A 13262-nucleotide genomic window follows, 5' to 3' on the forward strand; every position below is an offset into this window, starting at 1 on the left:
TACATTAACATAACTGAAAAGCAACTGAAATTGTATGCCGTAAGAAAATCTCAAGTTCTTGATAAGTTTGTAGGGCAGCATATAAGGAACATCTGCCATGACCAACCTCAGCCAAAGGTTTTAATCTTCCTATTTCTGTATGTCTATTTCGGTCTGTCACATAAAAATAGGGTTTTAACAACCCAGCATGGCGTTAATTATTGCCTCTTAAGCACTGCATTACTAAAATAAAGCTGCAAATATTGATTGATCAGACAGATGATATTTGTCAGTGAATAAGGATTCGAAAATCCTACATGGGGAAGAGTGACTCTGTCTTTCAATCATTGTCAGAAAGCAGCACAGCAGCTTTGACTGAGCCCCATCGTGCCACACTTTGTCTTTGTACGCCTCCTAAAGCAATCAATTCACAGACACATACAAGAACCAAATATTCATTAGTGACTTATTCATATTCAAAAGCTGCCTTTTGAAAGTAACAAAAGAGAGAAATTGTCTTTGACAGGCACGTTACAATGATTCTGTGACATACTGCGTGAGGTAGGAACAATTGTGATCATATTCTATTATTTTATGAGTAAAGAGTTGTGTTCGTTGCTGCTGTCTGCCAGATGAGGACATTTCTATGAACAACTGGATTATTTAATAAAGATTATAGTGTTACAATTCATTTGAAACTGACAAAATCTTACAAGATGAAACAAATACAAATGGCCTCTTTTATTGCACTAATTTCGACACTCAGATTTGCTTAAAAACACGCAAGGGTCAGTGAAACATCAGTGTTTGGAAAATACAATGACGAGTATGTTTCAATAAGACCAAGCTAATAGTTTCACACAGAGTGATTGAACATGATTAATTCTTACATGTATTGTTTAACTACTCCAGTCCACTGGCCCTTAGTAAATGGCAAAAAAAAAGAGAGAGAGATGGTCTTGATGTTAATAATTAGTTAGTTCTGCGCTCAAAAAAATTCTGTCCAACCTCACCAGATTTTAATCAAAGGCTGAAAATAGTAGCTGATTGTAATCGGCACTCAGAAGTCACCAGGGGTGTTTGAAGAGCCCGTCAAGCCTGCGAGTGGAGCTAATTCGATTAAGTGATGGCAGTACCTGGAGGGGACGGATCTGTATCTCTCCCTTTTTTATTTATGAGATTAAGTTGCGCTTGTTATTCCAATATAAATAATCAAGCCAACAGAAATGACATTGATTTTCAAGTTGTTTTATCTCCCATGTCTCCAAAAGTTTTTTGTTTATTTCAGGTGACAAATAAACTTTGTGAAGTCATTACCCTGGCATTACTGATGTAACAAACATAACGAGGGAGGATGTGATATATGTGCTTCGTCCTTCTCTTTGCTCTTACCTTACCTCATGTGAGAGAACCAAGGAAAAACAATGTTTATACATCAAAAATGGTTTGCTCTTGCAAGTCTTTTTTTCAATCTATACAATTTTAAGAAGAATTTGTGCAAATGAAAAGCGCTAACTTCATGTGGTGATGGTGCAGAGACTAAGAAAAGGTAAAAACACACATTCTCCAGACTGATGTTTTAACCATTCCTGTGACCACCTTCCCTATACTGCAGTATACTGAAAATACGCAAGAGCACATATTGTTAAATTACATTATTGCTCTTTGCAAAGAGGAGAGAACACGGATTAGTATATCTTGTTACCTTTTGTAGCTGCCGCTCTTCTTCTATGCTCGACAAGACAGGCTACAATTTGCGACAGATATTTCCATTTTTATGTTAGTCTGATGTCGTATTCCACCAGAGTCCTAAAAAGCAGGGTTGCAGTGAGGGCCATTTAACCTCCAGAAAGCAAGATAAATAACAGTTAAGAGGTTCTTGAGGTGCGCTGTTTGAATAACATACTTTAGATTTTACAACGTTACCTCTTCCTGTTTTAAAGGAGACACATGCACATAACGTCTGGGAGAACCTCCACAGCTGCAAGATCGACCTGTGCTCAACACATGCCAACATGTGCTCTGCAGCCAGCATGAAGAGGTAAAAAATACACTTTCTCTTGAGCGCGCAGACACTCAGTGGCTTTAGGTTCACATGACTTGACAGACCCGACGTGAAGCGGCATGATTGCATGTGTCCTGTACGATTTTTTTTTTTCAAAGCCAAAAGAATGATGGTTTGAAAGATACTTTAGGTCAAAGTTTCTGAGTGCCAGGATTTTCCATGCGAGAGGCTTACCTACCTTCTCGGGAGCTTTTTACCGTCCACAATAGTGGAGATGTAAAAGGCTTGGCGCAAGATGTGACATAAGAATTCCTCCGAGTGATCCTTTAGACCATTCGCACCAACTCTTTCCCTCCAGGCCTCTTCTAAGGGGCCCATTTCATATCAGAGAGGCACAGAGTAGCACGGAGCCAAGCACCACTAGTACTTAGGTCACAGTGTACCACATTAAATTTAGACTCCTTTAACACCCTCCAATAATGCATCTGGAGTATTTCCGGTCATAACTATTCAAAAATTTCTATCTAAGATACAAACTTCTGTAAATGGGCCATAGATCTGAGCTATCAGTCACCACTGGAGATTTCACATCAAATCTGGTGTCTGTCACCAGTTGAAATTTCCTCGCCAGCCCCACTTAAGCCACTGGTGATTCAAACTCCAAAATAAACTCTCCCAAAAGAATAAAACTTTCATAGTTGGGCTAGGTTAAGTTTCTAAACTTGTTTTAATTAATATTTCCTATTAGAGCTTTGACAGCATTACCTATGATGTTCACCTAAAAAAAACCTGATTTACAAGTTATAAAAAATTAAGCTACACCAGAACATTTGTGGTTTTGCATTATTGTGGTTGTGTTTTAGTTTAAGTAGTTAGTTTGTCAGAGCCTTTCAACTTTTCTTCTGCATCTACAGTGTGTATCCTGAGCTAGGGAACAAACTGTTTTGTAATGTGCATGCGCCATTTAACAACTGGTACAACCAGTGCAATCCTGTGCTGATTAAAAGCACATGGACATCACTTGAACCTAGACAAATTGAATTTTCTGCATCATATCAAACAAAATATAGATGGTGGAAATGTTTACAAGTTGACATTAATGCAGAGTTCAGTCATATGAATGTTTATGGAGAGAATCATGAGTCAAGTGTAGAAGTTAAGCAATGGTATGCCTGCAAAGACTTAGCAACACAAGATACAAAAGATGAAATGCTCCAGTAATAATAATAATAATAATAATAATAATAATATTTTTAGAAATCTTAAACCCCTGCTAGTGCCTCCCAGAGATCAGAGTCATACACCACACTCACACACAATTTTTTCATACGCGATACTACTGAACCAATGTCCGTAATGTTGTAAACAGAAGAAGTAATGTAAAACAGTGCTAAACATGCTACTGTCCCAACTTTTTTGGGATGAGTTGCTGATATCAAATTCAAAATGAGCATATATTTTTCAGTTTCTCCATTTCAACACTTCATATGTTATCTTTGGTTTATTTGCAATTAAATATGGGTTTATAAGATTTGCAAATCATGGCATTTTGTTTTTATTTACATTTTACACAGCACCCCAACTTCTTCGGAAACAGGGTTGTAAAATGTCACGAGAATTAATACTTGGCTACCAAGTCGATGCCAATTTTTTTTGAAAACATGACGGCACTTGTTTTTCTATGGTGGCAAAACTTATCAAAGGTACATAGATGTTGTAGGTACTGAACATACTTGACAATGACAATAACATGTGTAAAGTCAGTGGCAAATGCAGCCACAGCAACAGGTTGGCTGCGACTTCAGGGAAAAGAGTTGTGCATGGTGATATTTTTAGTTCGACAACCAAGAGCCAGACTGCAAAAGGTGTCACAGAGCCTTTTGAACAAGGATACAAACACCATAAAATTATCTCAGCACCTTAAAGACAGGCATGCGGATCAATTCACAGATTTTAGGAAGGTGAGTTTCAGTTGATAACTTTACATTAACACATTGTCAAGCGTTCATATCCCGAAATGTCATTATTTTATGTGAATTGGGACAGCTTCCTCTGATGAAACAATGCTCAACAAACTATGTTCATATTGGTTAAGGTTATCTTTTTAGGGTAATGAAGCGATAGCTCATAATATGAGCTGAATACTGCTCATTATGTAAAAACATCTGTTATAATACAATCAATGTGTGTGTGTTAGCACACGGTGTGCAGCAGTTTGTTTGTTTTTATATATAAGTGTTTATGTTGAATCACATTTATTTGATAAATAATTTTTGGTGTCAAACTTGGTATCAAGAATATCAGGAATTTCAACAGTACTGGTACCAACTACCTAATTATGGTATCATGACATCTCTAATGTGTTGTTAATTAGTACAGCAGGCTTTAATTCATTGCTGAAATCGGAAGCAGGTTAAGACAGCTCCAGAGCTCCGAGGACATGCTGACTGCCTGTGTGAGAATGAAGGAATTCATCGAACTTATCAACTTGAGAAAAATTGGGGGGTTAGAAAATGTAATACCTATTAATCAGTTTATTTCATTAATTTCCAATCCCTCATTTTATACATATTCTTACTTACTATTTTAGACTGGCATAAAGAAACAAAGCCTCACACTTGACCTAACAAAATCTAAATCAATGCTCATCTAACTAATACTACTGATGTAATGCTGACATTCGCAAACACTTTTTAGAGAACCACGCTGCAACTAAAACATAATTTGACCTTTGAAGCTCACAAGAACAGAAGACCTTTTTTCAAAGACAGTGGTGCCAAAGTCTAAACTAGAAACAGATGTCACCATCTATGCAGCAGCTCAGTGTACAGCTGAAGAAATACTGAAGAAGTAAGCTGATTGTTAACATTTAACAATGTAAAGTGCCTGACAGGTATCAATAAAAGAGTTCATGATATCATTACTTCACCCACATTTAAGAGTCAAAAATGCAAGAGGACAGAAACTTGATATTGTGTTATAGGCAGCCAGCCAGAAAAAAAGAGCCACATAATGGAGTTCCTCTCCTGGATCTGTCTGAGCTGAAGGTTCAGCTATAAGCCTATACCTGTATCTTCATGCTCTCTAGCGGGCAGAGAGCCCTAATTCATTGAATTTGAGAATGCCACAGCCACAATAATACTGCTGTGCACTCGAGTGCCATTCAAAATTCAATGCCAACTCCTGGCTAAAAACTTTTTTTTTCAAAATACCTCTGCGTCCCTGCGACTCATCTGTCTTGTGTCAAAAGCAACTAAATAAATGCAGCCGCTCTCGCTGAGAGCTCTCATTTCGCATCTGGCTGTATGTGTACATTAGGAGAAGACTAAATAGTTTTTAGTTTGAATCACCTAAACTGCAGTGTCAAGTGAGACATTTATCCTACCACAAAAACCAACACTTAAAACAGATTTATTTGTCAAAAACATGATAATGGGACAATCTACAATAACACTAAACATTGCGACATAATAGGAAGAGAGGTGGTATTTAGTCTGAAAATATCATGAGATTTCATTTAGATATGACACTGAGGCAAACTAATAAGCAGGACGCACTGTGATATTCTCCACTGCAGGAAACCACATCGAACTTCACCTGATGACAGCGTTCACATTTAAAAAGCAACATAATGTTATTTGTACTTTATGAGTTGCCTCTTTCTCGCCAAAGAAGGACAATGATTTGCAGATGACTTTCTGTCAGTGTAAATGAGAATAGCATTGTATTTGCATTTGTACAGTATAAAAAGACAACATAAAAGTCACTGACACACGCTGGAGTCTAATACTACACTATTAAAGACACACAAAAAACGCACACACATTTTTGACCCTCAAACAAACTTGTTAAAAGAGAATCCAGACACCAGGAATCAGATCTGTGACTTCAAGAGCTTTCCTGAGCAATTGTGAGGTTTCAAACCTCTGCAGAGACCATCACCTTACGTAACCAAGCCATTAATATTGATTGTTTCCAAATTTGCGAACGGAGAGATCTTGCAATATGAAAATAACACCCTTTCTTCTTTCCAGTAATGATATCCACAGCCCTTCAAGGCCTGTTCTCTGACCCACTCAAGTTTTAACAGCAGAGCTTCTGCTGAAGTAAGCCCTTTCTACTTAAAAGGTATTAGCACTCAGGGTTAAAACAGTAAACGCTCTGCATGCAGGATAAGAAATGTGCATCCTCAGAAAGTCTAATACAGCTGGTGTAAAGAGGGAAACTGCGCTTAAGCAAGTGTCTGACACCTTTCAGATGTTGGTTTCTGTGGCTGGCCTGAAAAGCCGGAATCTGCGTGTAGAGCTGTAATCCTAAAAAATGTCTTACAAGTCTGCAACGCTACTGTGGACCATAGATGTTTTTTTGTTTTTTTTACAGTTTTAATGTTTAAGCAAGCCTGCACTCAACTGTGCCAATATAATACCCAGCTGCGGTTTCTTCTAAATAGAACATGTGTACTTTTACATGAGCACTTTATTAAATAAAGCAATTAAGCCATTATTTCTTTATGAAAGCGAGCTTTTCTTCTGTGCTCCTGCATGATGAAGGCCATGAATATTTCTACATTATTACAACATAAAATATGTCCTTTGTGACAATGGTTAAAGGTCTTTTAAAACAATAGCAGAGATTAGAAAGCAGACCGCAACAGACTGGTGTTACAGTATGTAACACTACATCTATGTTACAGATGGCAATTTAATGATTCTAAAAGATAAAAAAAAAATGACTTAACACACTTTTAAAAATCAATCAGCTCTGCCTGTATGACAGAATACACGAGGTGATCAGCTATAATACACATTAAGATTTGAACTACACAGTTAAACATGCGAGAATAAATAAACTCAGGAGACTATAGCCAGACAAATGTTGACTCACAAAAAGTTTTAAAAAGTTCTCAAAACTTTTCTTGAAACCTTCCAATGCTCCTACTCTCGAACTACTATCCTTATTTTTTGCAAAAACGCCCCCCCCAAAAAAAGTTCAATTGCAGAGAAACTCCTTTAAAAGTGCCGAGATTGCCCCACTGAAAATATTTTTTTCACCCATTCAACATTACATAACAGAGCAAAGGCGTTCATTTTCCTGTCTTTCTCTTTCCCAGACGCACTTTAATCCTGTGCATAAAAGGGTGGGGTGAATATGGGTCAGCAGGTTAGGAGAGTCTCAAAGTCAGACTTGTGAAAAAAGAAATCAATCCACGAAGCCTCCCAACTACCTGTCTTTGCCCGGCTATTACATAAGAGCTCTCAGGCTGTGCCAACCCACAAAGTCCCACAGTTTCCCTTCAGTGGTGTATAAAAACTGCGGTGCTTTTTTTTTTTTTTTTTGAATTTTTTTTTTTTAACTCGATAATCGTGTTGCTAATGAGGTCTGGGTGAACTATTTTATACAGTGAAAAGATCTGCGATGATGATTTCTGCTGTCTGTTGCGCGGCTCGTCTGTTTATGGCTAAACCTGTTACATAACCAGCTTACATTCCACATTCACCATATCACACTCTAAATATACCCTTGCGCACAGGAAGAGTGCGCACACAAAAACCACCGCTCAGTAAATTAATTGTCACAGCTCCACCGCTCGCCTTTACTGCCGTGTATCGACACCAACTCTGCTTGTCAGGAATCAGCAGAGAAATCACTATTTCTTTGAACTTGGGTGAGCCCGGTTAGCCTGTACTGGAGACAGCCGAGAGGGGGTGTGGTTAAATACTGTCTTGTACTGTACAACATGGACGGGACGAGATGGATAAATCATGTAAAAAAAAAATAAAGAATAATAAGTCGTCCTCATGCAGCAAACCAGTCAGACTTTTTAGCGGGCTAAATGGCAATGCCTTGTTTAGGGTTTTTTTTTTTTTTCTTTTACTGTCTGATCATGTGGGGCTTTATGGCCGCAAAAGGCGTGCAGCGCCTTCATGCTGACAGCGTTTGCTGGCACTAAACAAATTCCAGCAGCTGGGGCGTCTTTTTCATACACGAATAGCCTAAATGTGTTAGCTGGGGATGTAAAAAAAATAAATAAATAAATAAATAAATCCAGCCAGACGGCGCTGTGTGCTGTGTAAGGCATGGTGGAGGACACGTCCCTACAAAGGAGAATGGGACTGATCGATAAACTGAGCCACAGTTTCTCAAAGTTCACTTTCGACACTTTGACAATATCGCGTCGGAGCGAGCCGGTCGGCCTGTTTTTGGAACGAGGAGAGTGTCCTGTTGATCAATTCCGAGCTTCTGGATAATTGATTAATCTTGCAGTCAGAGTAAATGTGACATCTGTGACCGTATCACCCCCTATGATTTGAGCTGTCAGTAGAGCCTGAACACCAGCAACACACACACCGAAGCACTAATTAAACCGAGCGGGCAAACGCCTCCGTGGTACTAAATAAAAAAGCCCTGTCCCTGTGGTCGGGTGAATTTAGACAGTGTGCAGTTATTTGAGGACGCGATTTAATTCATTTTGAAGTTTGATTAAAACGTCCTCGATCGGTCTGTATTCTTCATCCAGTAAAAATGGAAATGCGGTACGCTTACCTCTGTTGGTGCTTGAACAGGTCTGCCTTCGAACCGGGGCTGGATGGTCCGCTTTCCGGAGCGTCTCCAGGTTTACCGGGGTTTCCCTGACCGGGGTAGCCGGCTCCGAGGCGCTGTTGCCCGGGTCGCTCGCAGGATCTGGAGGGGACTCCATGTTGAATTTCAGATTTACTGTTTAACTACCGCTAGTACTTCAAACTAATTCTATGCGATCTGTGAGCTCCGACACCACGTCTTGCTATGTAATTTAGACTAGAAGTAAGAAATGAGAAATGCGAGTGTGTCTGGAGGTGGGTGTGTAGGTTTGATTGTCCACTAGCAGCGCTAGTGAGAGCTCCAGTCATGCAAACTGAAAAGGGAGAGGTTGTCAATAGCCGAAGAATAGATGTAGGCCTGAAAGTAATCCATGTTGATCGACCCTGCGCAGTTTTACATGGGAATGGCAATATTTTTTATTTTATTAATGCCTAACCCTCTAGCAACAGTTTCGTATATCTGTGCATTATCTTATCATATTTTGAAAAAAATATAACACCACCTCTAGATTGCTGCTGAATTTAGAACTGGAAACTGTCCAGAATGGTCAAAATACATCATTATGGCTTGCAATTACATCAGTACACCATTTAAACCATATATGTGTGTATTAAACTGACAATAAATATTGTTTATGGAAAGCAGTGGTTTTTTTTTTTAGGTCATTATTTTTCTTAATTCACAGACTGAGAATCCCTCTGCATAATATTGTCACTTGCATTCTCATCGCCACATTTCTCAATATTTTTCACCATCAATAAAGTCTGCGTTTGCAAATTCGCTCAGAAGCTGCGGAGGTGCAGGACATATTCACTGCAAATTCCTTCACTGTGAATGCCCTCCCTGGCTGCAGCATATATACAGTCTGCTGGCTGCTCCCGGCCACAAAACTACTATAATGTGCAAGAATTCAAACAGGAATAGTCCGAGGACTTTTCATTATGTTCATCAACATCACCACCATTAACATCATCATCATCATCATCATCATCTCCACCATCCTGTGGGAGGAGCGGACTTGCATCTGTGAGTAGTCTGCCCGAGCTTGTTGAAAGGACTCTTCCTTTTCCTCGCAGAATAACCTGTGTCTCCGCACTGCCTGATAAAAGAGACGATTGACAGCAGTTTTGAGGCTGTAAGATGCGGTGCCGTGTACAGCTGGCATCAAACGTCACTCTGGCAACCGGCATCCGTGCCGCGCTTGTTGCGCAGAAATTACAAACACCATGCTTTCTGCATGTGATCAGCGGGCGAGCTGCGAGACGGAACCCCGCCTCTTCAAAGCGGTGCACGTGGACTTTGACATGGTCCTGCCCTCTCAGCACACAGACAGGCGGCTTATGGAAGTCGACCATAAAAAACGAGAACGTCTCAAATGTAATGTCTTCAAACACAACCGTGTTTCTGTAGTCTGTGTCTATATAATATTCATTACAAGGCCTTACTCAAACAACTGCCTTCATAAAAAATCATCAGCATGAATTTCAGTCCACAACTTCTCCCAGATTTAGTAAAGAAAGTGCAGTATATGATCTATGCAGTTGCCTCTTTCAAAGTTTACTTAGTGAATAAGTAATATTCTAGCATGTAATTTTATAGAACTATAAAATTATATGCTAGAATATTACTTATTCACTGTGAATGCCACTATAAATGCCCTCCCTGGAGAAGTAACTCAGAAGTAACTTTACTTCTCACTATCTCGCTTTAATGTGGGGTGTTGGGTTTCTGTCTTGAATAATGCCCAAAGCAGTACACATAAACAAAACTGTATTTGACTGCATCTGCATTCAACACTTATAATTACATGACTACAGCATACTGTGATTTAACAGAAATGAAATTAATGCATGGTATTGTAATGTAATGCGTTGTATTGCTGAAGCAATCTCATTTTATTGCTAACATTAATAAATCTGATACCACGAAATGCAATACAAATTTCTGAAGAATGTTTTTCAGGTTCTTCATTTAGGTTCAGAATCCTAAATGTGTTTCTCTCTGCCACAGTGTCACATTAGCTTTAGTTGATTTGACGAATTAGAAATGATCACTAACATTAAGAGTAGGAATTTTGTAATTGGCTATCACCTTTCATTTAATTGTTTGTTTATGTGCTGGATAGACATTTCATTAGTCAAGTGACATAATTAATATGGAGATAAATAGTGACAAACATGGCCCTAAAACAATTAAAGGGTGAGAGAAGAAGACTGGATATGATTCATATTCTTACTTCCTTGTAATTAGGCTAATCTACTAACATCAAGACAGTAATGTGAACTATTAAATCCATGTAAAAAAAAACAACAAAAAAACCCACAAAATCCTATAAAACGAACCAACAACATAAAGCATTTTCAGTGTGGGCTAACCACATGTACTTCAAGGACTTTGTTACGAATAATCAATTTTCATGTTTCCACTGCAGCACTCCTGCATGTAACTCACCAACAAGAGCATGATATAACTTTTGGAGCTATGCTCTGCTGAAGGCCGACTTTTTGACAGAAAGCCAGAAGGAATCTCTCACTGCCAGGAGAAGAGGCCAAGTTCCATTCCTTCTGCTCAGCTTTAGCTCCTCCAAATTTCCCTGACCTCCTGACCCAATGCAATTTGGCTGCATGAACTATACACTCACATTCCACGCCTGTTGCATGTTCTGCATTGAAACTGAGATACACTTTAGAAATGTAAACACTCAGAATTTTACCTCTGAAAAAAACACAAAACAGCCCATGTCTGCATAAACAAACATGCTTATACAGTTTGTGCATGCAAGCCCAATTGTAACTGAAACACTCATTGATATACATGCATGCATTTCACAAGGCTAAGAAAGAATATCTTATTTTGCACCTACAATAGGTTCAATATAGATGCACAAACAATAGCAACACAGACACACACTCATACTAACACACTGTCCTGTGTTTAAACCAAAAAGATGCAAGGACAAGTTTGATGTTACTGCTTTAATTTTTGAGTTAAAATGAATTATGCTGCTGTCACATTGTTGAGCAGGGGGAAGGATGTGGCGGATGTGAAGCGAGTAGAGTAAGCATGCCTGCCGTGATCAGATGATTGATTAAGCTGACACTGGCTCAGGGGTGCAACACCGCTCTATTTTTCTCCCCCATTATGTAAGGCTATATTTCAAATCAGGAGTGCACTGGAGGAAGACACCAGAGACACGAGACAGGACACCCTTCAAATAAAAAGTTTATCAGACAACAAGCCAAGGAGACTGATGAGTTTCCCTTCTAATCTTGTCTTGGGAGTGGCGATAGAAAGGAAGAAAAAATGTGTTTGTCAAAGGATGGAGTGATCTTTAGACAAAAGAAAACTAAACTAAAACTACATTTGACCAGTTTGTCCACTGTATTCACAATTTCCTCTGGTTCATTTTATTAAATTGTTTGACACTAAATTCACAATTAAACAAAATGTAGACAGTTACAAGTAGACTATGTATTTTGTTGTTGTTGTTATAACTGATTAATTTCATCAGAAAAAGACATGTTCAGCTGTACTTGTTAAATAAAAATTCATTCAAATTAAGGCAAAAAAAAGGCTCATAATTCAAAACAAAACTGAAATGTTTACTGTATGAAAGTGAGTCCTTCTTCCATTCCTCTAGCTGTCAATTTAAACAACAGGAACAAAATCTGAATTCTCAGAAAGACACTTTTTCCAGGCCGACATGGTGACATATCTTTGTTGCCTTACAAATCGGACATCAGAACCAGAGCCCAGCAAACACGCCGTTCTTTGCATGCTCGCTCAGCGCAGAGTGCCAGAGTGTAATGAAAGAGACATATTAATGGCCTTTCACTTATTCATGTGTTGGAAATGAAGAGGCACAGTCACATTTTGAAATGGTTGACAGAATAAAGAGCCAACATTGGGGAAATGATTGTATTTATGATTTCAGTCTGACAGATGAAGGTATCAAGAGAGAGACTGAGTGACACATTTCTGACAGTTCACAGTGTTAAATGATGTGATGTATGGCAATATACCCGAGCACGGGGGCACCCGCTCTTATATGCTCTCGCTTTTAGAATCAGCGCCTCATGAGTGCAGGTGGCAGACGAAAAGTCTGTTATTTCAGCAAACACGGGCAGTACAGTATTTTGTACAGTATACACACATAATGTATAGGAATATAACAATAGTACTGCAGTATAGCTCAGTCTGAAATGGTTTTACACTTTTTAAATCTTGGAAAACACAGATGAATCTACAGTGTTGTTTCACTCACTGTAGTCTCTCCTTCAGAGACAGCACCACTAGCACCACCTAGCAGCAGCTTGACTTGACCACAGTGAATCACTGTGTCCACATTTGGCTTCAGGTTGCCAACACATTATGTCTATATTTTTTGTAAAGAGAAATGCCTCAGCATACTAAATAACTAGTTCAACAGTGTGATTACATTTAAATCCCTATTTAAATATGCCATTTCGTCTATTTTTTTTTTCCAGGGTCATATTAGAAAGGAAATAGAAGTGTTCATGGTGCCTCTGCTCTCCCTTTTCCACAATTAAAGCAGCAATGACATTGAGAATTACACTTCCTCTTTATAACATTTGTACATTTCCTGCAGCTGAGTAATTTTAGTTCCATTTGCAACCTAAGGACTAAATAAGACAAGAGACAATTGATATTTACTTTTCGTAAATAGTCGTTTTGCATG

The 13262-nt window shown here is 38.7% G+C and overlaps 1 protein-coding gene across 1 annotated transcript in view; it reads right to left on the reverse strand.

Annotated features, from left to right (window-relative positions):
- Nucleotides 1-8835, reverse strand: part of roraa (RAR-related orphan receptor A, paralog a) — a 176770-nt gene extending 167935 nt beyond the window's left edge. Inside the window, exon 1 of the mRNA XM_069161878.1 lies at nt 8528-8835. Coding sequence (XP_069017979.1) covers nt 8528-8681 — 154 coding nt within the window. The 5' untranslated portion in view covers nt 8682-8835. The remainder of the gene's footprint in view (nt 1-8527) is intronic.
- Between the last annotated feature and the right edge of the window lie 4427 nt (nt 8836-13262).

The sequence above is a fragment of the Embiotoca jacksoni genome, unplaced genomic scaffold (genome assembly GCF_022577435.1).
Source record: "Embiotoca jacksoni isolate LCO1_2020_lvr unplaced genomic scaffold, fEmbJac1.0.p SCAF_3, whole genome shotgun sequence".
NCBI lineage: Eukaryota > Metazoa > Chordata > Actinopteri > Embiotocidae > Embiotoca > Embiotoca jacksoni.